This window comes from Budorcas taxicolor, chromosome 17 (assembly GCF_023091745.1).
Source record: "Budorcas taxicolor isolate Tak-1 chromosome 17, Takin1.1, whole genome shotgun sequence".
Classification (NCBI taxonomy): Eukaryota; Metazoa; Chordata; class Mammalia; order Artiodactyla; family Bovidae; genus Budorcas; species Budorcas taxicolor.
The window spans coordinates 55,155,799-55,182,546 of NC_068926.1; the positions used below are offsets into that span (position 1 = coordinate 55,155,799).

The 26,748-nt window shown below is 51.4% G+C and overlaps 2 protein-coding genes across 4 annotated transcripts in view; one reads left to right on the top strand and one right to left on the bottom strand.

Moving 5' to 3' along the window:
- The window catches only part of CUX2 (cut like homeobox 2), a 273,772-nt gene extending 266,501 nt beyond the window's left edge, over positions 1-7,271 (top strand). Inside the window, exons 20-22 of the mRNA XM_052654859.1 lie at positions 1,009-1,197; positions 2,604-2,877; positions 6,479-7,271. Of these exons, the coding sequence (XP_052510819.1) occupies positions 1,009-1,197; positions 2,604-2,877; positions 6,479-7,271 (1,256 nt within the window). The remainder of the gene's footprint in view (positions 1-1,008; positions 1,198-2,603; positions 2,878-6,478) is intronic.
- Positions 7,272-18,343: 11,072 nt separating this feature from the next.
- On the bottom strand, positions 18,344-25,707 carry PHETA1 (PH domain containing endocytic trafficking adaptor 1). 3 transcript variants are annotated; one of them, XM_052654678.1, is made up of 4 exons: positions 25,488-25,707; positions 24,098-24,180; positions 22,866-23,010; positions 18,344-20,984 (listed from the first exon to the last, which is right to left on the bottom strand). In XM_052654678.1, exon 4 carries the CDS (start codon positions 20,966-20,968, stop codon positions 20,285-20,287), a length of 684 nt encoding a protein of 227 aa, XP_052510638.1. In that variant the 5' UTR covers positions 20,969-20,984; positions 22,866-23,010; positions 24,098-24,180; positions 25,488-25,707; the 3' UTR covers positions 18,344-20,284. The 3 variants fall into 3 exon arrangements, with proteins under 3 accessions (XP_052510638.1, XP_052510635.1, XP_052510636.1); XM_052654675.1 differs by having other exon boundaries at positions 22,850-23,010; XM_052654676.1 differs by lacking the exon at positions 24,098-24,180 and having other exon boundaries at positions 22,850-23,010.
- Positions 25,708-26,748: the final 1,041 nt, after the last annotated feature.

A 26,748-nucleotide genomic window follows, 5' to 3' on the forward strand; every position in this document is an offset into this window, starting at 1 on the left:
TCTTAGCCCACAACTTGCAAAACTTCCTTCCAGGAGGACTTAGAGAATCCCAGTAAGATTCTAACTCAGTCCTCATCCAATGCTGGGGGCCCAAGGGAGAAATCTGGATTCTTTAATTTTTTGAATTACAAACTCCTCCACATCTCAGATGGGAGTCAAGTCTTGCACACAAACCCCAACTTTTCACTACAATTTCTATAATAAAAATAAGATATCACTATTTGAAAATGCCAAACAATACAGGGGAAAAAAATTAAAATTTAAACAAATAAAATGTCCCCTAACCTCCCAGTCATACTCCAAAGTTTTTCTGTATCTTTGAGATTTTCTGAACACATACAAAATTGTATGCTCACCTAGTTTCTTCTCTTTTTTCTAGATGGATGAAATTACACACAGGCTATCCTTCCACTTGCTTTTTAAAAACTAACACTGTTCTACAGCAGACTCTCTTCTGCCTTAGAATGAATAGTCCACCTGCAGTCTTTGTCACTGTTGCAAAATTTTTCAGGCCATGGATGCCCCATATTTTTTATGCAGCTGATGAGCATTTTGCTTGTTCCCAATTTCCTGCTGCCTCTGAAACCACATCCACATGCGTCTTTGTGCCCTTGGGCAAGTACAACTGGAGGAGAAATCCCAGGCAGTGGAATTGCTGGATCAGAGGGTTTGCACATTGAAATTTTGATAGAATCTGTCAAATTACTCTCTGACAAGGTGATACTTATTTGTGCACATGAAGTTTGCAGACAATGTCAGGGATCCCCTAGGAGTGAATAACGTCTAAATCATGACAGCATTTTTGTTTGGTAGCTATCTGCCTGCCCCCACCTCCTGTTTTACAGAAAGTTCCCCAGATGCACACAGGCATGGGTCCCCCGATGTGTCTGGTCCTCCCTGCTGAGTTAGTGGAGACATTCCCTGGTTTCTGCCTGTCCCTTGTCTCTCCCGGGAGCACGTGTGCCCAGCCTGGGGTAACAGGTTGTCCCCCTCCTCCCCTGTCCCCAGGGCAGCGGCTCTTCGGGGAGAGCATCCTAGGGCTGACCCAGGGCTCCGTGTCTGACCTTCTCTCCCGACCCAAACCCTGGCACAAGCTGAGCCTGAAGGGCCGGGAGCCCTTTGTGCGCATGCAGCTGTGGCTCAACGACCCCCACAACGTGGAGAAGCTGAGAGACATGAAGAAGCTGGAGAAGAAAGGTAAGCCCTGGGAACTCTGGGTCTGGCCTCAGGTTTTCCCATTGCAACCGTATCTGGTTCTAACCCAAACAAACCCAGGGTCCCAGTGGTCCAGTCTTAGCCTAGTGTAGCCTGCAAGAAATAGCCATTCCACAAAACGTAAGCCATTAAAATGTTTAATGCTTTTCCCCTGAAAGTTCCAATACACCGTCTCTCTCAGCATCCTTCCACAAACCCATAGCCACTCCAGAGTCTCCTGCATATTCCCCAAGCCCTCTCTCTCTCTGATCTCTCCATCCTCTGCATCAGAGTCCTATTATATTACCCCCTTTGCCCATCACCTGGATTCTACGCAACAAAGCACAGAATTGACCCAACAAATGATAACTCCCCCCTTACAGGACCGGACAAGAAATCGCAGGTTCTTACATTGTCTGATAGGATTTTATCTCCCTGAAAAATTGAACTGGCACTGAGCACCCGCTTTGTGGCCCAGCCAGTCCCATGCTTTGTGTGTAAGGGATTCCTGGGTCTAAGAAAGCTCAAAATCCAGTCTGGAGATAAGATTTGAGGAGTTGGAAAGTTGTCAGCTGGGGCACTAAGTCATGACGAGGGCCCAGGGTCAAGCCAGGCTATAAGCGGCACATGGGGCAGGGCCGTCTGGCTGTTGGCATCAGACAGCTGTACAGTTGGGAACTTGTCCTGCCACTTGCTGGCTGTGTGATCTTGGGCAAGTTACTTCCCTTCTCTGTGCCTCATTCCACTTCATCTGAAAGTAAGAGTCATAGCGTCTACCTCAGGGCACTGGTGTGAGGATTTAATGGGACCCAGTACCTTACTTCCTCCATTCTGGGGTGGGCTCCCCCCACAGCGCACACACATTTTGATGATTTGAGGCTGAGATGCATCATGCAATTACTACGTTCATTTAAAATTAACGTCCTGGAGCCTGGCAGGGGCCAAGGGCGAAAGACCCTGCGCCACTTTCTGCATCTGTACCACCTCCGCACCGAACCCACAGACTCCACAGACGGCTCCAGAAAAACCTGTGAAAACAGGAGAGAAAAATCTTAAAACTGTCTTCCCGCTGCCATCCAAAACACTGGTGAAATTCAGGGACACTTCTGACAATCGAGAATGCTGCAGAACCCCTTCTTTTGAGCACTTCCTGTCTGTGAGGGCAGCTCTCCACACATGTTAACAGTTAGCGTGTTAATGACCAGGTGTGGGCAGGCGAGTATCTCCCATCTCACGAGGAGGGCGTGGAAGGAGAAAAGGCTGAGGCCGGGCCGGGGTCCCCACGTTTGGGGCGCAGGGGCTCTGAGGACGGCTGGCTGGTGCTCAGTTCAGCCTGAGACCCCTCCTCGGTTCAGGGGAGCCTCTAGTTGGCCCCTCTCAGCCCTCCCTCCCTCCCTCCCCCGCCCCAGCCTACCTGAAGCGCAGGTACGGCCTCATCAGCACTGGCTCAGACAGTGAGTCTCCAGCCACCCGCTCCGAGTGCCCCAGCCCCTGCCTGCAGCCCCAAGACCTGAGCCTCCTGCAGATCAAGAAGCCCCGAGTGGTGCTGGCCCCCGAAGAGAAGGAGGCGCTGAGGAAGGCCTACCAGCTGGAGCCCTACCCCTCCCAGCAGACCATTGAGCTCCTCTCCTTCCAGCTCAACCTCAAGACCAACACCGTCATCAACTGGTTCCACAACTACAGGTAGGGATGGGGGACAGGGTGCCTGGTGGCCCCTGGGAGGATGGGCAGGGGTCTCAGCCGGCACCCTCCGCTTCCTCATCCCAGGGCCTGGAGGCAGCCCATCATGGCCTCTGGGAAACGAGGTGGCCATATTTCTAGGTGTTTAGCTTTATAACATAGGCAAACTCGGATGTAAATTCCAGCTCAACAGTTTTCATCTTGTGCGGCCTGGGCAAGTGGCTTCACCTCCCAGAGCCTCAATCTTCTAACCTATAAAATGAGAATTATAATGGGATCTACTTCGTAGAGTTGCCTTGAGGATTTGATGCGGCTAACATACTCATGGAGAATAACCTGGCACATAGGAGGTGGTAGGTGTTGACGTCACTATCGTCGCCATCTTTGTTGTGACTTCACCAGCTTGCTCTGCGTCTGCCTCCACAAAGGGACGGGGGATTGTGTGTGGGGCACAGGCCTGAGGTACCCTAACTTCCCACTGAGTCTTGTGTCAGTGCCCTGGTTTGGGGCTCCTGGCCTTTCCCACTCCTGAGGTCAAAGGAAACCCTTGTGGCAGCCCCTCAGGCTCCACCCACCTCAGGGAGTGGGTGATCCCTAACAAAAGTGGTGCCTCCTCCCACTCACCAATCCCTCATCTCCTGAGCAGCTGACCTGCAGGGGGCTGGGCTGCCTGGGAATTTAGTCCCAGGGCTGCCTCGGGGCACTGACTGGGTACACGGTTCCCAAGGAGACCGCAAAAGGGCTTCCTGAGAACCCTGAAGAGAAGGCTTGATGTGATTTCAAGGGCCATCCCTCTGAGGCGCTCCCCACCAAGCCTCCTGAGCAAGAAATGTCTCTGATGCCCCTGTGGTGCCAGAGAGGAGAGTCTCTTGATCCCTGAGAGAAGAGGAGGGAGGAGCCTAGAAGGGTGGAACACCTGAAATCTCTCTCCACAGCCCAGGCATGGGCATCACACAGACCCAAGTTCAAATCCCACCTCGGCTGTGTGTTATTGGGCAAATCACTGTACCTTTCTGAGTCTCATCCCTGTTTTACAGATAAGGAACTTAAAATTTACCCCATAATGCTTTGAATGAATTGAGGATCAAATGAAAAACTACAGGCATAAACACATTGTAAAATATTGCTTATATCTTGCTCAGACCCAGAACCTGCCAAACGGCAGATGATCTAGGTCCTTAAACCCTCACACCCTCCTTCCCTTCCAGACATTCTCTCCCCTCTTGTTTCCCACAGGAACGTATCCCTCCATTATAATCCAGCATATTCATTTCAGTTAATATTTGTCATGTATGCACAGTGAGCCAGGGTTGGGAGATACAGGGGTTCAAAGCCATCATCCCTGCTCTTAGAGAGTTTAAAATCACAAACCAGATAACTTCATGACAACCGAATAAATGCTGTGAAAACGAGAAGGAATAAGGAACTAAGGGAGAAGGGAATTCTACCTAGGGAAAATTTAGATAGAGAGGTGGCATTTCAGCTGGGCTTTGAAGGAGGAGAGAGAATTCCACTCCCCAAAAAAACCACTCTCAAAGAGCTATAATTATAGAATACATTGCTTCATTTAGTAAATGATTATTGAGCATCTATTCTGTCCCAAGTACCAAAGAGAATGAGGTAAAGTCCTTGGCATCTCTCACAGACCAGCAGGGATGGTCACTATTAAATGAGTTCTTGTAGTAATGTATCATTACACACTGCAGTGAGCTCTGGGAAAAGTGAACAATGGGATGTTTTGAGAAAAAATTCCTTGGAAGGACCTGCTATAGATTAGGGAGTCAAGAATTGAAGAAAAAGACTAATTTTTACTATGGTATAAATGACTGTTAGCGAGATATTTATATTTGATCTACAGTTTGGAAGTTCTAATGATAAAGCTTCAGGCAAGTGAGCCATCCCCAAAACACCCAGCATTCCCCTGGGTCCCACCAACTCTTCCCTCTAGAGGGAACTAAAGGAGAAGACAGGGTCTCCTGAGAGGTGGGCAAGGCCACCTTTGTGGAAGGATTAGGAACTGAAAGACGAAAGTGAACCAGATCACCGCTGATAGTCCCTCCAGGCTCAGGATCCTGGGATGGGGCCGCATTCCCGACCTGGGCAGGGAGACAGGAGAGTGCAGGCAGACAGCTGGGTGCAGAGCCCAACTGCACTGCGTGCCGGCTATGTGACCATGGCAGTCCCTGTGCCTCTCTGAGCCTTGTCATCTTTGTTGGTGGGCATGAGACTAGTCTCCCCCTCATAAGGTTATTATGAAAGATAAATAATCTGCAAAAAGTGCTTGGTCGAGCATCTGGCATGTGATAAGCACTAACCATTATGATCTTTATCATTGAAATTTATAAATTAATTTTATATCAGTAACATGTACTTTATTATTATTAAATAATATTGATATAATATATGATGTCATCAATTAAAGAAGGACACAGCATTGAAGATACTTAAAAAGTCCTATCGCTGTGTGATCTTGGACAACGACTTGACCTCTCTGGACCTCGTGCTATTAGGGAAATAATTAATGAAGTTAAACCCATCCTAGCCTTTCCTGCCCTAAAACATAATAAATGAGACCACGTTTCCCTCTGGCAAAAGGGAGGCCACTGAAGTGAAGAGAGGGTGGGTTCTGGACTGGAATTCAGTGTGCCTAGGTTCTGGGCCCAGCTCTGCCTCTGTGTGCCTTGGTGACCTAGACAAGTTGTTCTCTGCTTTTGACTTTGAGAAATGCTCTAGAGCACCACTGTCCAATAGAAATACAACGAAGGCCACATATATAATATACAATTTTCTAGTAGCCACATTGAAGAGAAATTAAAAAATAAAACTAAACAAAAAGAGACAGATGAAGTTAATGTAATAGTACCCACTGCAGTATTCTTGCCTAGAGAATCCCATGGTCAGAGGAGCCTAGCGGGCTACAGTCCCTAGGGTCGCCAAGAGTCAGACACGACTAAGCACACACGCATATGTTATTTAGCCCAGTATATACAAATGCAGGGCTTCCCTTGTAGCTCAGTCGGGAAGGAATCTGCCTGCAGTACAGGAGACCCAGATTCAATCCCTGGGTTGGGAAGATCCCCTGGAGAAGGAAATGGTAACCCACTCCAGTATCCTTGCCTGGAAAATCTCATGGACACAGGAGGCCGGTGGGCTGCAGTCCATGGGGTCGCAAAGAGTCGGGCACGACTGAGCAACTAACACTTTTACAAATGCAACCATTTCAACATGCAGTCAGTATAACAACTGTTAACAATGAGAGAGCCGTGTGTGACCAGTGGCTGCTGCACTAGACGGCACAGGTCTAGACTGTGAGCTTTGGAATCCACCAGTCCTGAGTTCAAGTCCTGGTTCTGCCACTTACTAGCTGTGAAACTGGGGCATATCACCCAGCATCTCTGAGCCTTGTTTCCTCCTCTGAAGTGGGGATGATGATAGCCCACCATTTGGGGTTGTTGAGAGGGCTTACGAGGATGCTGCATGTGAAGAAGCTTATGCACAGTGAGCCCCCCGGGGAAGTGCGTGGGGTCACAGGGCCACTCACTGGATTTGACTCCAGGGCTAGCTGTCCCCTCCAGCACCTTGCTTACCACCATCTCTGCTCCAGGTCCCGGATGCGCCGGGAGATGTTGGTGGAGGGGACCCAAGAGGAACCAGACCTCGACCCCAGTGGGGGTCCTGGCATCCTGCCGCCAGGCCACTCCCACCCAGACCCCACCCCACAGAGCCCCGACTCAGAGGCTGAGGACCAGAAGCCTACGGTGAAGGAACTAAAGCTTCAGGAGGCTCCCGAGGAGAGCGTCACCCACCTGACCTCCCAGGACAAGACTCCAGTAAGGATTAAGCAGGAACAGACTGAGGAGGCTGAGGAACAAGCCGACAGCCAGGACTCAAAGGAGCCGGACAAAGGCCAAGGCTGCCCCCGAGAGGTGCATCCTGACCCTCTGGGTGAGGACGGACTCCCCAAAGCAGCCCCAGGGCTCCTCCTTCCAGGCGGGACCACCCCAGCCTGCCCCTCACTGCACCCCCTCCCGGAGAGTGAGGGCGGGGAGCGGCTACACCCGGACCCCCTAAGCTTTAAGTCAGCCTCAGAGTCCTCCCGCTGCAGCCTGGAGGTGTCACTGAACTCGCCCTCAGCCGCCTCCTCTCCGGGCCTCATGATGTCCGTGTCGCCGGTCCCTTCCTCCTCAGCCCCCATCTCCCCATCCCCACCCAGCACCCTCCCTGCCAAGGTGCTGAGTGCCAGCCCCACCGCCGACACAGCCGGGGCCTTGCACCCCAGCACCAAGGTGAACCCCAACTTGCAGCGGCGGCACGAGAAGATGGCCAACCTGAACAGCATCATCTACCGGCTGGAGAGGGCTGCCAATCGGGAGGAGGCCCTGGAGTGGGAGTTCTGAAGGTGGGGGCAAGGGGCGCACCCGGTGGCCACCGACTCCCCCAGACAGGACAGGTCCCCGGAAGGGAGGCGCTCGCGCAGCCATCACCACGTGGACAGCAGCGTTACGGTCGCGCTGTTTTCCGTTTCTGTTGTAATCCGAGCTCTACAAAGTCATGAGTGAGCATGTAGGGCCGGAGCCCCTGCCGCCTCTTTACAGCTCCTCCTGCTCCAGGGAGCACCATCTTCTCCCTGCTGGCCTCTCTACCAGACGCAGAAGCAAAGTGGAGCCACATTTTCACTTGGAAGCTCCAAACTCTTTTAGAAAAATAAATATTTATAGACCACTTTTAGATATTTTAATAAAGGATCCTTTGGAATTTATTCCCAGCTAATGCTGTTTTGATATTAACAGAGAGTTATAAAATCAGGATGCTGTCACAACTGTTGCGAAGAATACACTGAAGTTGTGTCGTTTTTTTGCCACTAGATGAGATTAAAAGGAGACAATTGTTCAAAGCCATCACAAAACACTATAAGACTGACCAAAATTTAGATAACCTTTGAACTGCGGTTTGCTTTTTTCTTTTCCACGTCTGTCTGTGAGACAACAATACATTGCTACTGCCCTTTCAGAAACCATGTTGAAAAGAGAAAGTCCAAAAGACTCTAAAGGAAAACTTCGATGGCGTGAGGGTGTGTTTCATTCTGGTGGTCTGTCTTGCAACCTTGACAACTCAGAATCTCCTGTGCTATTTTAACTGTTGTAGAGAAGTGGGCTGTGGCCAACCATCCTCTCTGAGCTGTAACATGGTACAAAACAAACTGCGTACACTCCCTCTCGTCAGGAACCTGTGGACCACAGCAGGTGGATCTCCATCTCATCCACCTGTAAGGCAAGATGTGCTTCCAGATCCTTTGGAAAGCCTGGTACGAGGGCGAGAGTTTAGAGGCTGGTGCTTCAACCAGAGGGACGCCATTCCTCAACCTGAATCGTGGCCACAGCACGGGAAGTTTCCCTACTGGCTTTCCAGAGCAAGACTGTGGCTGCCATCTTCCCCTCCTTGTGTTTTAAGAAAATAACAGTGTTGGTCATCCCACAAGCACCCAGCTCAGCACCCCACACCAAAAAATAGATTCATCAGACTAGAGACCCCCAACTCCCCTCTCATCATCTTCCTTCTCAAGTTGACCCTGGTGCTTTCTGGAAAGCGTCTGCACCTCCAAGTTTGTGCGGAATGAAGCTCAAAGGTTTGAATTCACTGCAGCATGCCCACCACATCCCAGTCTCCAAGTCCGGCCTCCTGTCTTCTAACACCTGACCTTTCTGAGAACAAAGACTCAGCACCCCCAATGCAGAGAAGCCCTCCTTCCAGCGTCTTTATCATCTTGGTTTTTAGGGGGAGAACTCCAAATCTGGATGGACCAGTCACCATATTGTCACCAACACAGCAGCGCCCCTGTCCTAGCTGTATAACTAGGGCCTTAGTCTCCCCATCTGTAAAATGGGCCTATCACAGCAGCCGTATCAGCTCCATCCAGAATGACAATGAAAAGGTGGTCGTCACGGTGCCAACCCAGTACCAGAAGGAGAGATGGCTGACAAGGATTTCAAGGATGCAGCAAATATCTTGAAACCCAGGCCGGCAAATTCCAGTGAGCAGAAGGGATCAGGTGAGGGCCGTTCAGAAATCTCAGCTCTCATGCACCCAGCCCAGGCTGCAGTCTCCACACCAGTCATAAAGAACAACGCAGACCCTGCTGGAAAACCTCCTTTTCCATACACCCAGGCTATGCATTGAAGAGTTTTCCACTGTATACATTTTTATCCAGATGAAGGTATTTTTATATTTTGACAATAGGAAACAGTGACCAATTTTCAGAGTAATCAAATCTGGAACAAATGAAAACATCTCCTTTTAGCCACCACCGCCCTGTCCCAACTAAGGCAATCGTGGGAGGCACACCACTTTTTACTGTTGAAAGCCACACAACACTGAAATCCAGGCTTACATGCAGACTGCAGTTCTTAAAGGACTAAATCTGGCTTTTATGTGACGGGATTTGATTAAGCACTTAGCATATAGTCTTTTGAACATGGAAAATCCTGTTGTACTTAAAGCTAGCAGACCTGTGAACAACTTTGTCAGGTTCACGTCCTGTAACGGTAAACAGAACAAAACCCCACAAAACCGTTTCTATGAGAGAGTGATGAACTTTGTTTAAATTAAAAAAAAAAAAAGGAACACGTTCTGTAATAAATGCGTCACTCAATACAGAATTGTATAATAATGTCTGGGTGTCCTGTTTGCTTTATTCTGGAGTTGGGGCTGCAGATTGGGGGTCAGATCTGCCCTTGCATGTTTTACAAAATGGTATTTTTAAAAACTGGTTTTTAAAATTCATTTGCCACCATTAAAATATGACAGCTTGTCAGGTAAAAACCATGATTTTTTTTTTTGTATGTATATGTTCTTTTTAAATTTTCATGTAATACTGGGGTGTAGCTGGTTAACAGTGTTGTGTTATTTTTAGGTGCACAGCAAAATCAGTTATACATGTGTCTATTCTTTTTCAAATTTTTTTCCCACTTAGGTTATTATGGAGTATTGAGCAGAGTTCCCCATGCTATTCAGTAGGTTCTTGTTGGTTATCTGTTTTAAATATAGCAGTGTGTACATTCAGTCCCAAACTCCCAGTCTATCTCTCCCCGCTCCCTTCCCCTCTGGTAATCATAAGTTCATTCTCTAAGTCTATATGTCTCTGTTTGGTAAATAAGTTCAATTATATCATTTTTTTAGATTCTGCATATAAGTGATACATGTCTTTCTCTGTCTGGCTTGCTTCGTTTAGCATAATAATCTCCAGGTCTATGCATGTTGCTGTGAATGGCATCATTTCATTCCTTTTTATGGATGAGTAATATTTCATTGTATATATGCGCCAGTTTCTTTATCTAGTCATCTGTTGGACATTTAGGTTGTTCCCATGCCTTGGCTATTGTAAACAGCATTGCAACAAACTCTGGATGCTTGTACCCATTTGAGCCATGTTTTTCTCTGGATATATGCCCAGGAGTGGGATTGCTGGATAATGTGGTAGCTCTGCTTTTTAGTTTCTTAAGGAATCTCCATACTGTTCTTCATAGTGGCTGCACCAATTTACATTCCCACCAACAGTGTAGGAAGGTTCCCTTTTCTCCACACTCTCTGCAGCATTTATTGTTTGTAGACTTTTTGATGATGGCCATTCTGACTGGTGTGAGGTGATATCTCCTTGTAGTTTTGATTTGCATTTTCCCAATTAGTGACATTGAGCATCTTTTCATGTGCCTGTTGGCCATCTGTACGTCTTCTTTGGAGAAATATCTACTTAGGTCTTCTGCCCATTTTTTGATTGGGTTGTTTGTTTTTCTGATACTGAACTGTATGAGCTGTTTGTAAATTTTGGAAATTAATCCCTTGTTCGCAGATATTTCCTCCTGTGGGTTATCTTTTCATTTAGTTTATGGTTTCCTTTGTTATGCAAAAGCTTTTGAGTTTAATTAGGTCCCATTTGTTTATTTTTGTTTTTATTTCCGTTACTCTAGGAGACAATTCAAAAAAGATATTGCTGTAATTTATGTCAGAGTGTTCTGCCTATGTCTTCTCTTATGAGTTTTATAGTGTTTGGTCTTACACTTGGGTCTTTGATCCATTTTGAGTTTATTTTTGTGTATAGTGTTAAAGAATGTTCTAATTCCATTAAAACGCGCGGTTACTGGGCCGAGGTTCCAACATGACAACAGCTAGTTGAGGAGTGGCTGCCCCTGTTAGGACACGTGAGCGTGGTTTGCCTCTGTCCGTACCTGTGCCAGCCGCCTGGGCCCAGTGGGCATCTTGGCCAGTGACTGTGCTGTGGGCTCCAACAGAGGAAGGTGGAAGGACTGGAACCCACTTTCCACTCATTGCAACAGGTGGAAGCTGGTTAGATGCTGGGTCTAGATCTGAGGAGCCAAGACTGTGCCCTGCCCCAGTTAGAGGCCACAGGCCATGGCCCTGAGACCAGTCAGTATACCAGCTGTGCCCACCTCAGTGGAGTGTGTGAGTGGCAGGTGCCTCTGGCTTCCTGATGAAAAAATACCACGAGGGGCTTCCTGGTCACCAACACAGCAGTGCCTGTGTCCTAGCTGTATAACTAGGGCCTCAGTCTCCTCATCTGTAAAATGGGGGTATCACAGCAGCCAACTCAAAACGTCATTATCAGAAATAACAATGCGTGTAAAGCACATAAGACAGTGTGTGGCACGTAAGGGCTCAGTACTACTTACTGTTTTCATGAGCGGGGGTTGGGTTCCTTCACCCCGTGATGGTGAGTCTCTATGCGTCAAGCTGCAGGAGGTTTGTTATTTTCCTCAACCAGTAATGTCAGGTGAGTTTCCAAAGTAGCACTGAATATTACTCACCCAGGAGGCAAGGGCACGTGGCATCCCAAGACAGACCTTTCCTCTTGGTCTGGAAACCTTCTGATCACCCCAGTTTTTCCACACATCCTTGCAGGGAGAATTAAATGATTAGTGACCTCCCCCTTGGTTAGGATAATTAATTGCTCCACAGTAAAGCGAAGGACAGGCCTCGTGGACACTTTGTTTGCAGCTCTGGAGGTCAGAAGTCAGAAATCCCCACAGTGTGGCAGCAGGGGTGGAGAAGGGGGCAGGGTGGAGGGGGAAGCCTTACCTGATGGCACACACACAAGCGCCCTGAGAGCCTGTGGGAGTCGGTGCCCTTGGGGTCTGGGAACCATAGCTCCCGCCAGACAATTAGCTTTGGTGTGGACACTGTGTCTGCAGTTGCTACCCATCTGGAGTGGAAAATTCAGCAGAAACACAGAATGTGGAGTTCTGAACTAAGGACCATGGGAAAGCAGGAGTGGAGAGCGCAGGGAGAAACGAGAGGGCAGAGAAGGCCTTGCAGGCAGAGGCAGGTTTAGATCAGGGGACAGAGGAGAGGAGAGAGTTGAGCTGGGGGGCGGTTTGGTGACAGTTCATTCAGGTAATAAGTTTGGATTGAGTACCTGCTGTGTGCTTAGTGCTTAAATGGTGGAAACACCATGAGAGCATGAGCAGTGGGGTCCAGTAAGGCTTCCTGGAGGAGGAGCCATCTCAGCTGACCCCTGAAAGACAATTGGAGTTGGAAGAGAACCATAAGAGGCGGGCAGAAGGAACAGTTGGCAAGACATGGGACAGGGGATATGGGAAACAAAAGCAAAGGAGGCTGGAATTTGAGGTGAGGATGGAGAGAGGAAGAGGGACAAGGTAAGATCTTGAAGCCCCCGCATGCTGGGAAATAGGCCTTTCTCTTGAGGGTACTGAGGAGCCATGGGCAGTATGAGACAGTGCTACAGTCAGACTTGCACTTCCAGGTTAGGCGCTTCCATCTGCCAGGGGAGATGGCAGGGCCCACTCCCAGTGCCAGCCTGACCTCAGGTTTCTGCAGCCCTTGTTTCCCACTTCATCTTCCTCTTCCCACCTCCTGTTCCTCCTAGTTGAGCTGCTCTGTTGGGCCAGCAGCCCCACTTCCCATCACCTCCTGGTGAATGAGAAGGCCAGACTGTACCTGGTTGTTTGGCCCATGCAGTTGGCATGACTTTTCTAGAAATCACTCTCAAGGCCAAGAGTTCCACAGCTCAGGTATTGAGTGTGTGCTGCTTCGCAGGTACCCAGAGGGTAGAGCCACCCCTCCAAACCCTAGAGCGGTAGGAACCACCCTTGGTCAATAGTGGGAGGGGTAAAACAGTTAATCTCTTTAATGGTCTGTGACATTCTCCAGCCCCCTAGGGTATGAAAGTGAAAGTGAAGTCACTCAGTCGTGTCCGACTCTTTGCAACCCCATAGACTGTAGCCTACCAGGCTCCTCAGTCCACGGAATTTTCCAGGCAAGAGTACTGGAGTGGGTTGCCATTTCCTTCTCCAGGGGATCTTCCCAACCCAGGGATCAAACTGGGTCTCCTGCACTGCAGGCAGACGCTTTACCATCTGAGCCACCAGGGAAGCCCTAGGGTATAGTTATTGATAAAAAAGCAATGGCTTTGAAATCATCCTCGCCTGGATTAAACTCTATTATTAGTTGACCTGAGGACCCTTTAATGACTCAGTTTCCTTATCTGCAAAATGGACAGGATCATAATAGTATCTACCTGTATTTGTTGTCTCTTCAATTTAGTTCAGTCGCTCGGTCATGTCCAACTCCTTGCAACCCCATGAATCGCAGCACGCCAGGCCTCCCTGTCCATCACCAACTCCCGGAGTTCACTCAGACTCACGTCCATCGAGTCAGTGATGCCATCCAGCCATCTCATCCTCTGTCGTCCCCTTCTCCTCCTGCCCCCAATCCCTTCCAGCATCAGAGTCTTTTCCAATGAGTCAACTCTTCGCATGAGGTGGCCGAAGTACTGGAGTTTCAGCTTTAGCATCATTCCTTCCAGAGAAATACCAGGGCTGATCTCCTTCAGAATGGACTAGTTGGATCTCCTTGCAGTCCAAGGGACTCTCAAGAGTCTTCTCCAACACCACAGTTCAAAAGCATCAATTCTTCAGCGCTCAGCTTTCTTCACAGTCCAACTCTCACATCCATACATGACCACCGGAAAAACCATAGCCTTGACTAGACAGACCTTTGTTGGCAAAGTAATGTCTCTGGTTTTGAATATGCTATCTCGGTTGGTCATAACTTTTCTTCCAAGGAGTAAGCGTCTTTTAATTTCATGGCTGCAATCACCATCTGCAGTGATTTGGGAGCCCAAAAAAATAAAGTCTGACACTGTTTCCACTGTTTTCCCATCTATTTCCCATGAAGTGATGGGACCAGATGCCATGATCTTCATTTTCTGAATGTTGAGCTTTAAGCCAACTTTTTCACTCTCCACTTTCACTTTCATCAAGAGGCTTTTTAGTTCCTCTTTCTGCCATAAGGGTGGTGTCATCTGCATATCTGAGGTTATTGATATTTCTCCCAGCAATCTTGATTCCAGCTTGTGCTTCTTCCGGCCCAGCGTTTCTCATGATGTACTATGCATATAAGTTAAATAAGCAGAGTGACAATATACAGCCTTGACATACTCCTTTGCCTCTTTGGAACCAGTCTGTCTATGGCCATACCACCCTGAAGGTGCCCAATCTCGTCTGTTGTCTCTTGCTAACAACCAAAACTTAGTGGCTTAAAATAACAAACATTTATCTCACAGTCTCTGTGGGTCAGGAATTTGGGAGTGGCTTCACTGGGTGGTTTTGGCTCCTTGGTCTCTCCTGAGGTTACAGTTAAAGCTTCAGATGGCTGCAGTCATCTGAAGGCTGTTCTGGGGCTAGAGAATCCACTTGCAAGAAGGTGCACTCAGATGGTGAGTGAACAGGTGCTAGCCCTCGCTTGGGCATTGCAGTTCCTCTGCAAGTGGCCCTTTCCAGGGGCTGCTTGAGTGCCCTCACAACATGCCAGCTGAGAGTGAGCCAGGCAGAGGTTGGAGTGTCTCTTTTTACAACCTAGACTTGGAAGCCCCACTGTCACTTCCATAGTATCCTCTCAGCTACACAGGTTTGCCATTATTCATTGTGGAAAGGGACTTCACAAGGGTGTGGACCCCAAGAGACAAGGATCAGCAGGGGCCATCAGAGAGGCTGCCTACCATCCTGCCTTATAAGTTTCTTTGAAGATCAAATGAACATTTCTTAAGCTGTGGTTCTAAAATCCCTTGTTTTCTACTCAAAGTGCAGATTCCTAGGTCCTGCTGCAACCTCCTGATCCCAAATTCCTGTAGCCAGGGCCCAGGAATCTGCATTTTAATGAACCACACCCACATCCTCCCGCCACCCCCCAGTTGACTCAGACATCATAGATCTTAGTAAATGGGAGGTAGTTCTAATTCATTGTGTGTGTCAGGCCCTACAAGATGCTGGGTGTCAGGGCGTAGTCAGTAACTGTTGAGTTGAAAGAAATCATGATCCACTTAAAGGTGTGCAGTTTATTGGGAAGATCCAGAGTAAACCCTGGGAAACCAGAGGCGAGAAATTGAGCCAGGTTTCAGGACACTAATCTTGAGCCATTCTGTTCTCTGCCTAAGGCCACCTCATATCCAATTTGGTCTGTCATACCCACCTATTCAAAATTCCTAGGACCCTGATTGGTTCAGCTGGTGTCTCGGGACCAACTCCTGCGCAAGCAGCTGTAGTCAGGATCACATGAGCTGAGTGGGCATGGGAGGCAATATTTTTTTTTAACTGTGCTGGGTCTTCGTTGCCACACGCGTGCTTTCTCTAGTTGCGGTGCCCGGACTTGCTTGCGGTTGCCCCAAAGCATGTGGGATCTTAGTTCCCTGGCCAGGGATCGAACCTGCATCCTCTGCATTGCAGGACTGATCCTTAACCGCTGGACCACCAGGGAAGTCCCGGGAGGCAATTTTGGACATCTGTGTGCCGGGCACTGTGCCAGGCCTCAGGGGTACATGGGAGGCAGACCTGTCCCTGCTAAGGAGCTGCAGTTTTGGGGACCTGAGTGCACTGCCCCGCCATTCCTTGGCCCCATCACTAGAGAAACAATGGCAACAGAGGCCCTGGACAATGAGGAGAGGGCAGTGGCAGCAGCCCAGGTGCTCAGAGCTGCACCTGGCAAGAACAGACACAGCCGTGGTCCCAAGCACAGGCAGACCAAGCCACGGCAGCTCTGAGCCCTCTGTCAGGAGTGGGCATCCGTTTTGAAACCCTAAGTAAAAAATAGTTCATGGGCTCACCTTTAAAGTCTTGATCAGAAAATGCAAAACCTGCAGCTGGACTCAAGCAGTCTCTCGTTGTACTGCCGTGGGAGTGTTATTTTGGATGCTGCAATCTTAGAAATTGGGATGAGTAGCAGGGCCTTTAACAAACTCTGCGTAAGGTGATCTGGGGAGGGGTGTTGGGGAGCCGGGCGCTGGACAGTTGGCTCCAGCCCTAGCCAGAGTAGAGACAAAACAGCCCTGTTAAGGAAGATAAAAGACACTGGGCCAGAAGTGGGGAGAGGGAAGGACTATTCATGCCATATTTGTTCACTTGGAAGAGGAGAGATAAAAGGCATCCAGGGAAAGGATGAGGGGGAAAAGTGGCCCTTTTCCGCTCCCAGAGAATCCCACTCTAGCCATAACCTTCATCCCAGTGAGCTGACAACATCCTTTCTGGAGCTGGCTACCCAGAGCCATGCTCCTTAAAAGGAGAAGCTGCGATCACTCAAGCTATCCATTAGGAAGCCTCTGACTACAAATAATGAAAAAGCCCCTCTCCCAAAGTTTTAAACATTTATTGCCTCAAACAACAAGATTTCTAGAAAAAGGGTAGGTTCTCGGGTCCCTGATTCAGTGCTTCGGGGCTACCTTCAACACGCACTAAACTCAGCAGAGCACCCTTTCCTTAACGTGACCTACTTCATGATCACAAGATGGCTGCCACGGCTCCAGGTTTCAGACGTAGCTTACTCCCAGAGCTCCGTGTGTCTTTTTAGAAGCAAGAACACCCTTCCACTCACATCTCATTGGCCAAAATGGGGTCACACAGCCATTCTTTAACATCTGTGTACGCGAAAAGTGATCACCACCACAAATCTAGTTGTCATCCATCACCATACCTTTGGCCCTCTTCACTCATTTCACCTACCGCCCCAACACACAGCCATTCTTTAGCAGGTCAGGTTTAGCCAGTGCCTGCAAATCAAATGGGAGCAGCCCAACTGAGAGAATTTGACTAATCATTTAGGGTGGATGGATGTTGGGCAGGGAGCCATAACTTCTGACCTGATTGCCCTCCTTAAGGTTCTCATCCTCTGCCCCCAGGCAGCTTCTCAGAATATTCCTTCTGAACACAGACAATATCCCCCAAAGACTGTTGCAGTGAAGACGACTTCCTCAACTTTGCCACGGTCCTGGGATGTTGTGGTCTTCCTTAGGCACGTGCCATGCACAACTCCCCTGAGTCAAAAGGAAACATGGTTAGCAGGTGGACACTGAGTGACTTGTTGCCCCTTCCACTCTCATTGGCTCCATGGAAATGTTCCTGAGAAGCCTGCAGGTGAGGGCTTCCCTCCCTGGGACCCTCCCTCTTGGAGCCGTCTCTCCTGCTGTTTCCTCTGTTCTGTGCCCCAGGCCCTGCAGTGGCTGTGGTCACAAATGCCACAGGCAGCATCCTGACTCAGCCCCCATGTGTCAGCTGTGGTACCAGGAAGGAATTGCTCAGCACATCCTGGATGCTCATGAGTAGTATGATTCCGACCCTAGTATCTTTCTTGTTCTTTGAACTTGCTCTGCAGACCGAGGACTGCAGGTTACTCATCCTAAGCCACATTTTCCTGGATGCACGTGATTTTTCCAGACTGTCAAGAGGCATGTGACCCAGCTCTGAATCCATGTTAAAAGGACCTAAGGGCTAGTCTATCATGCTGGATGACCTTGGGCCAGCCCCTTCCCATCTGTGAATCCCCCATCAGCCCAGCAACCATACAGATAACAGATACAGATACACAGCATAAACCGGGCCGCCATCCGCCCTTTGTTCACAGCAGACATCACTGGTCAGTCACAGGCTATTTCCCTCTGAATTAGCACTGGTGCCAGAATCCTCCTCCCTCTGGGCCCTGATCAGTGAGGAGAGCCAGGTGTGGCTCTCCCCTTTGGGGGTCCCTCCCAGTTGTCAGGCCTTCAGCCCACAGTTGACCCTCTTTCTAAACCTCACCTTACCCCCTGCCGCCTTCTGCCTTCCCCTCTGAAAAGGAACTTGGGGACTCCATTGCCTCATGTTCCTCTCAAAGACTCTTGTCTTCTTCCACAGGCTTCCGGAGGTTTACATCCCTTCTCTGATACTTTTGAGCTGTGTGAACCTGGCTGATTTCTTAATCTCTCTGAGCCAGTTTCCTCATCTGTAAAAGGGGGCCAGTATCTGCCGTAAGAGGTGGTAAGAATGTTCCTGACAGAGCATCAGCCAGGGAGCACTCAGCACACACTTGCCGCTTCTCTTGTAGGGCTTGCTCCTGGCTCTGCCAGGCCAATCAATCCAGGGATTAGATGGGGCAAAAAAAGAGAAAATGATATCACCAGACATTACTTGATAAACTTTTTATTTCATTTTAGCCTCTATTTCCCTCTCCCAGGATGCCTGATATCTCTCCCCTGCCCAACTCTGGAGGCAGCCTGACCCCATGTTGGGCTTTGGGGGTGGTGGTGGGGAGATTGTACCTTTAGAGCTTGTAAACCTACTCCAGGACTGGGGCCAACGCCTCACCACACCAGCTGGGTCTGGCCAGGACATGGGCACCTAACAGTTCCTAACACCCCCTGAGACCCCAGAGCCTATAGACTAGAGCTGCCAACCCCACCCACCACTCAGGACTTGGGGAAGAGGGGATGGGAAGCGTACCAAGACCCCCAGAGGCACCTGCAGGTGAGCAGGGCTCGCCAGGGAGAAGGCAAAGAGCCAGGTGAGATTCTTGAGGTTCCTTTGTCCTCAGCCAAGGCTCCTTGCCCACCCCTCCCCCCGGGGCAGTGCCAACTACCCCCTACCGCCACTAGCCAAGCCCAGAACCAGGGCACCCTATCCCTTCACCAGCCAACAAGAAACAAAAACAGTGAAAATACCAAACTTTGTTGCTAGGAGAGAAAAAGACACCCTGAAGTATTAAAAAGTAAATTAAAACTGAAACTCCAGTCAGCTGAGCCAGCAGTGAGCTGCTGATTGCAGACACACAGACAGCACCCATTCTTTTCCAAGCCCCAAGGTCTCCAAAGGCAGAGGAAAGGGGCCAAGGGCCGAGTCAGTGTCACCAAGAGGGAGCCTCTGGGGAAATAAAGATTAGGGCGGAGGTGTCCTCAGGGGGTCCTGACTTTGAGGCGCTGAGGACTGTAAATATGACCCAGCTTGAGGGCCAGGGGTGTCCCAGCCCCCGGAGATTCTCCCTGGATAAAGAATGGCCATTGTGGTGAGTGAATAACAGTAAAACCAGAAGTGGGCGCGAGGCAAAGCAAGACCTGGTCTCCCTCAGAATACTGTTGGGTGAGTGGGGCTGAGTGGAGCACAGAGACAGGCTGTGATGGTGGGAGAGGGTTCTGGAAGCCAGACATGGTTTGGCAGCTGCTGCTTTGCCCCTATCAGATTGGCATCTGGACCCTTTCCGGGCTGTGAGTCAGCTCATGGCCCCTCCCTGCCAGAAGCACCTGCTGGGAAGTCAGCTCAGGCCACAGCTGCCTGGTCCAGGACTGGACAAGGTCAGGCGGGCTCCTGTGAGGCACCACCCCAAGTCAGGGGTTGGAGAGCTGGCTCTGGGAGAAGACAGAGGATGTGGTTAAGGAGTGTTGGGAGAGCGTGAGAGCTGCCACAGGCACACAGACATGGCCCAAGGCCAGAGGGTCTACTGCCCTGGGGCATCACCCCAAGGCCTGGCTGAGGCTCCAGGAATAGTCCTGCTTGGGCCTCACTCCAGGCCAGAAGCCCGGTGCGGGTCATACATGAAAACCCACACTGGTGCTGCCTTTCTGCACCTGCTGCTTATGGAGGCAGGAAGGTGGCTGGGAGCCAGGCAGCTCCTCCAGCAGGCCTTGGAGGAAAAGGAGGTCAGGCGCAGGTGTGGTGTAGCACAGCCCAGCCTCCTGACCACGTGGGGCCCAGTCTGGAGCAGTGCTGACTGCTCATGTGCCTTCCAGCCCATAGAGAATCGCAGGTCCCAGCTGCCCCTGCCAAGGCCTGTCGCCAGCAACAAACCTCTGCTCGGTGATTCAGGACAGGCGACCAAGGCACCTGCTGGGCTGGGTTTGGGGCTACAGCTCCCACAAAACCAGCTCTCTGGCTGCTTGAGGATCACCTAGGGCCTGGATCCTCCTGAGAATTGGGCACGGTGGCCTCCTCAAGGCTAGGCTCTCTCTGAATTACAGAGGTCCCAAAGCATCCCTCAGAACCTAGCATCTTCTTAGCGCCTTGAGTTCCTGAAGGCAGACCCGGCAGGGAGCTCAGGGCTGACCCCGATGGCGATTTCCCTCATGACCAGGTCCCCCAGCTTCTCAGGGCTGGGCCTGGCTGCTGAGCCACTGGCTCCTCAGCGCCCTGACCTCCTGTCCGTACCACTCGTGCAGCTGGGCGAAAGAGGCAGAATCTAGAGGCCCGTTGGGCGCCGAGGCCCGCCGGCGGGGCGGCAGTGGCGGGGGCTCGGGGCCGGGCCGGGAGCCGGGGTTGGCCCTGACAGGGGCGGAGGCGGCGGGGGTCTCGGCGCTCCAGACGGCACAGCCGTTCTCCTTGGACGGGAGCGACGGAAGCGCGCGGGGCCGGTGGGCCGGGGGTGGGCCGCCGCCCGCGCGCACGGCCGCCAGCTGCTGCTCCAGCTCACGCACCACCAGCCGCAGGTAGTCGAAGCTGGCCCGCGAGAGCGCCTTCACCCAGCCCTCCATGGCGGCCTGGCTCTCGGCCGCCAGCACGTAGGTGCGGGCCCGCGACCCGGCGAAGCGCACGGCGAAGGCGAACTCCTCGGCGGCCTCCACCAGCTCCACGGTGCAGCCCTCCAGGATGATGACGCCCACGGGCTCGCGGCTGGCCGCGTCCTCGAAGTAGAAGAGCATGTTGCCGCGCAGCACGAACCAGCGGCGGTGGTAGGCCGCGTGCCGGCCGCCCTTCTTGTACAGGAAGCCCGCGTTGTCGGCCGGGGTGTCGCAGGTGGCGTAGAAGGCCAGGCTGCGCTCGTTCAGCTTCATGGCGCGCGCTCGGGACCTGTCCCCACACCGGGGCAGCAGTTATTCATGCGGCCGCCGCCTCAGGTGACCTCACACAACCCTGGCTGCCACAGCACTCACCAACCGCCCCCCCCCCCCCCCCATTTCACAGATGAGGAAACTGAGGCTCAAAGAGCAGACGCGGCCTGCCCGGCTCACACAGCTCTTCAGGAGCAGAAAGTGGACTCGAACCCGGGTCTGACTGGCCCCAGAAGTCAGGCTGGTCAACTCTCCCGCCATCCTACCTCCCCCAAATGATGGTGAGGATTCTTAGGGCATTTTATATATATGAACTCATTTAATCTCGAAACAAACTTCAGGTGGCCGGACTAGCGTTACCCGTTTGCCAGGTGGGGAAACAAAATACAGAGAGGTTAGTCCACTGGCCCAAGGCCACAAAGCAAGTTGGGCCGAGAGCTGATATCCAAACCCAGGCCTCAGTTTCAGGCACTGCTAACTCTATCACCCCTGGGTACCAGGCCAGCTGACCTTTTGTGGTCAGATTCCATCTCTGCTGATGTCAGCTTTGATTTGCTCTTCCATGAAATAGGGATGTGAACAGAATACTATTTCAGAGGACAGTAGGGACTTCATTCATCAAACATTTATTAAGCACCTATTGTGTGCCAGGCACTGTTCTAGGCATTAGGTATAGAGCAGTAAACAAGACGGAGAGGGTCGCTGCCCTCCTGGTGCTGATACGCCAGTGGCAGGCGAAGGGAGTAGTCAATTAACAAACAGGTGAGGCACGTCTGCCAGATGGGCTTCAGTGGTGTGGAAAATATAAGACAGGGAGGGGAGCTCAGAAGTATTAAGAACAAGAGGAGTGTTTGATTTTAAAAGAAAAGCTGTACTGAGAAGGTGACATTTGAGCAGAGGCCTGAAGGAGGTGAGGGACTCAGCCCCTGGGGCATGCCAGGCAGAGGGAACAGCAAGTGCAAAGGCCCTGAGGTAGGAAGCTGCTAGTGCGCTTGAGGTTGTTGGTGAGGCTGGAGCAGAGTGAGGAAGGGGAGAGGCAGGGGATGCAGTCAGAGTGGCAAAAAAGATTGTTACCAAATCCAGACAAAGGGCCCAGGACTTGGTTCACTCTTACAAGTGAGAGAGGCTGGAGGGAGAGCACTGTGCACCCATTTGCAGCAGAGGAGTCTAACTCTGCACTTGGCCACAGTGATTTTACTACTCCCCCCCAAGGAGTATACGATGGCCAGGTAGGACTTAGGTGGCATGCGTCTCCAGTGTGGCTACACCCGCCCTTGGGGTTTTCCATGGCCACGCTACAAATCCATCTTGCGCTCCTGCTTCAAAACCTCCCTCTATGAGCGACAGTGGCCACATTGTTCAAGAAGCGAAGTATATAAAGTCGCTGGAGTGCAGTAGGTGCTCAGTTAATGTTTGTTCCCCAGTGGGCAGTGCCTTACTCAGGACCTGGAGGAATGAGGCTTTCCCGGAAAGGAGGCTCTCTCTCCTCTGGCTCAGCTGCAGTAGCCGGCTACAGTGGGGCCCAGACAGGTGACCTCACCCAGGGCAGAGGAGGCAGTTGCTCCATCCCCAATCCACCTCATCTCACCAGCCTACACAGTCAAGAAGGGCTTCCTGGAAGAGGCAACATGAGCCATGATCTAGTGCTGATTATCAGCCTGTCCCAACCTAGTAGTTGATCTGACCAAGGCCACAGCCCCTGAATACTCAAGGTGTTTAATCTCTGCTCTGCCTCCCTGAGCTATGTGACTTCTGACTTAGGCCTCCCCTCTCTTGAGCTTCAGTTTCTTTCTCTGCAAAGTGGGAGGGATTCCTCCCAACTCCCCAGCAAGGCCCATGTGGAAGCCAGCCCCATTTCACACAGGAACCACCCACCGTACTCACCCCATTTCCCTCCTACCTCTCAGGCCACAGCTCTCTTCCCTGCTCTCTGCCCAGTTCTGGTTTTGACTTGCTCTTCTTTGGGTTCAAATGTCAGCTCTGGAGCGTCTGACTTATGTGACCCTGGGCGAGCTTTAAGCCCCTCTGGGCCTCCATTTCCACATCTGTAAAATTGAATAATAGCACCTAAGTCAGGGTTGTTGAGACGATGACACAATGGCTATGTAGAAGCGCTGAGCATAGTGCCAGGCACAGTACGTGCTAAGCTCTGGTAGCTGGTGATGTTCTTCTCAGCCTCCCCAAGTGCTCCCCTCGGTGCTGTCTTGGTGAAAGGCTCTTGGATTCCCTCCACCTCCACATCTGGTCACTCATCAGGTCACCTTGATCCCCCCTCCACCCTCTTCCAAATCAGGGGCCTAATCTCTGCTCGCTGCCATGTCCCATTCTAGCTCCCCCGCACCCCCACCATCGTGGCTTGCCTGGACAGCTACAGTAGCCTCTTCACTGGTCTCCCTGCCTCCACCGATGCCTGTTCCTTATTGGTGTTCTTTAGGGTAAGATCCAGAGAAGGCACTGGCAACCCACTCCAGTACTCTTGCCTGGAAAATCCCCTGGACGGAGGAGCCTGGTGGGCTGCAGTCCATGGGGTCGCTAAGAGTCGGGCACGACTGAGAGACTTCACTCTCACTTTTCACTTTCATGCACTGGAGAAGGAAATGACAACCCACTCCAGTGTTCTTGCCTGGAGAATCCCAGGGACAGGGGAACCTGGTAGGCTGCCGTCTATGGGGTCGCACAGAGTCGGACACGACTGAAGCCACTTAGCAGCAGCAGCAGCAGGGTAAGATCTTTACTTCTTCCTAGGCCCCGCCCCTGGCCCTATGGAGGGATCCTATAAACTAAGCCCAATCACACCCCTCCCCCACTCTAAACCCACCCATGGCTCCCTCCCTGTCTCATTATAAAATCATTCTTCTCCAGGTCTTCCAGGTTCCCTTTCCCTCTCTTTCTCCCTCGCTCCAGCCACCTTGGCCTCCTTGCTGTTCCACAAACACACCAGGCATATTCCCATCTCACGGCTTTTGTTCTGGCTGTTCCCTCTACCTGTTCCAGGTAGAGGGCCTTTCCCTTATCTTCAGATGGCCAAGTTTCAGCTTGAGCATCACCTCCTCAAGGAGGAGAAGGTATCTGTACACAAGAGAACCACCCCCCATCCCCACATCACTCTCCCACACCCCAGCCTGAAATTACCTGGGTCATTTTTGCCTGCTCTAGGAGGACAAAGATTCTTTGTCGGAATTCCAGTGCCTGGCATGTAGTTGGTGCTCAAAGACCTATAGAATGAGTCAAGCAATTATCTACTTAAACCTCTCAACGGCCCCAGGAGGAGTCTTTTCCTCATCCCACATTCACAGATGTGGGAGCTGAGACACAGAGAGCTTAAATAACTTGCCCAAAGGTACAATTCTGTGCATAGAATGGCATGCTCTGGGCAGCCAGCCCAAGGGGGGAAGAGTCTCACCAACCATTAAGACCAAATGAAGAGCAATTTCCCTCACACTCAGCAGCTGCCCCCTTCCCCCTCCAACCCTGAGCCCAAGGTCGCCAGCCAACACAGGACCCCTCTTTGCCCATGGCCTTGCCTCCTCCAGTCCAGCCGGGAAGGAAGTGAGGGGAAACAGCAGGGGCACAAGCTCCAGCCTCTGGGAGGGCCTGGTCCCCAGTTTATCTCCTCACACTCGTGCAGTTTTCCAAGAAGTTTAGAGTCCACTGCGGGCACTGCTGCTGATTCAACAGTCCTGGGCCATGCAGGAAGCTAGAGGGGACCATCCCAGCCCCTCTCTGGTCCCCACGCCTTCTCCAATCCAGGCTTCATGGGCTTTGAGAACAAACACAGCCTCGTGTATAAAATGAGTACATTAACAGCCATCCCTCTCGGAATTGGAAATATTAATTTTGAAGAGACAGCTTGCAAAATGCTGAGCATGTAGTGAGCACACAGTCAGAAGCTATCCCAAGGGCAAATAATTAGCTCTCAGTCTCCAAGGACACAGATGGCCCAGAACCCAGGAGTCTGAGGAAACTGAGGCATGGCATTTTTTTTTTTTTTTTTGCCACTCATTTCAAGTAAAGAAGCCAGGTCCTGGGGTTGGATCCAACTGCCAGCAGTGGACATGCTGGAGAGGGTGTGGCAGGTACGGGCAGAAAAACATGTGTTGAAGAACTTCTGTCCAGCGCTGCCCTGGGCAGGGGCCGCAAGGATGCCAGGACCACCATCCCAGGCCATTGCTCCTAGCTGCCCTCTCTCCTTTTGTGTGTGGTGTGTTCCTTAAAAGACAGCCTGAGCCCTGGATGAGGTCGGTGGCAGAATGTAGGAGCCAAGTGGAGCTCTCTAGTCCGCAGAGTTGCCTCAGCGGCCGAGGTCTTTTATGGGGCTGGAGGGTCACCGGCCAAGTTCGCCCCAGCAGCTGGAGTCCCTGACGGGAAAATTACCGCTGACTTGGAATCACAAAAGGACAGATCCACAGCAGAGGTCTCTCCAGACTGCTTAAGGGACCCCGAGGCCCACGGCGGCCCGAGCCCTGTCCCGCGTCCCTTGCAGATCCGCCCCAAGTTTCCCTCCGCGCCAGGCCGGCCTTACCTCGCGGCACGGCCTAGGGCGATGGCAGCAGCGGCGGGACCAGAGGCGTGGAGCCAGGGGGCGGCCGGGCCATGGCCCGGGACCCGCTCGGTTGTGGCGGCGGCCCCGGCGGTGCTTTGTCTCCCGGGCTGCCGAGCCGGCGCAGCCGCGGGAGAGCGCGGACCCGACAGAAGGAGGCGGAGGCAACCGGACCGTCCACGACCCAAAGGAGCTCCTCTTAACCCTTCCCAACCTCCCCGTGCCGAACCCGCCCCCACTTTCGTCCCTCGCTCCGGGATTGGACACCCGGATCTGGCACACACCCCCGGATTCGCCACGCCCTGTGGGCCCGCCCCCGGAACCACTCTTAAAGGAACAGCAACTGGTTTAGGAATTCCCAGTGTCCTATTCCGGGTAGAAGGTTAGAACCCGGAGACTCAACGCGCTTCCAGGGCTTAGGTACAGGGGGCGGCGGATTGCTCTGGAAAAAGCCTCGGGGTCTTGGGCGGGACCGTTTGCTAAATAAAGCTCTAGGCTTGAGTGTTCAAACTCCTCCTTGGGTAGCAAATTTAACGCTCAGCTACATTTGGAAAATAAAACTGCCGAAAACGTGATTTAATTTATTGAAAAAAAAAAAGTTGAATAGAACATTTCAGGCGTCAGGACAGTTAATATAGGACTATTCTATATAGACAGGATGAGTGACACCCCTACCCCTGGCCCCAGGTGAAGAAGAAAAGTTCTGGAGTTAGACAGCCGTGGGTTCAAGTCCCCATCAGTTCAGTTCAGTTCGTTTCAGTCGCTCAGTCGTGTCCGACTCTTTGCGACCCCATGAATCGCAGCACGCCAGGCCTCCCTGTCCATCACCAACTCCCGGAGTTCACTTAGACTCACGTCCATCAAGTCCGTGATGCCATCCAGCCATCTCATCCTCTGTCGTCCCCTTCTCCTCCTGCCCCCAATCCCTCCCATCATCAAAGTCTTTTCCAATGAGTCAACTCTTTGCATGAGGTGGCCAAAGTACTGGAGTTTCAGCTTTAGCATCATTCCTTCCAAAGAAATCCCAGGGCTGATCTCCTTCGCAATGGACTAGTTGGATCTCCTTGCAGTCCAAGGGACTCTCAAGAGTCTTCTCCAACACCACAGTTCAAAAGCATCAATTCTTCGGCGCTCAGCCTTCTTCACAGTCCAACTCTCACATCCATACATGACTACTGGAAAAACCATAGCCTTGACTAGACGGCAAAGTAATGTCTCTGGTTTTGAATATGCTATCTAGGTT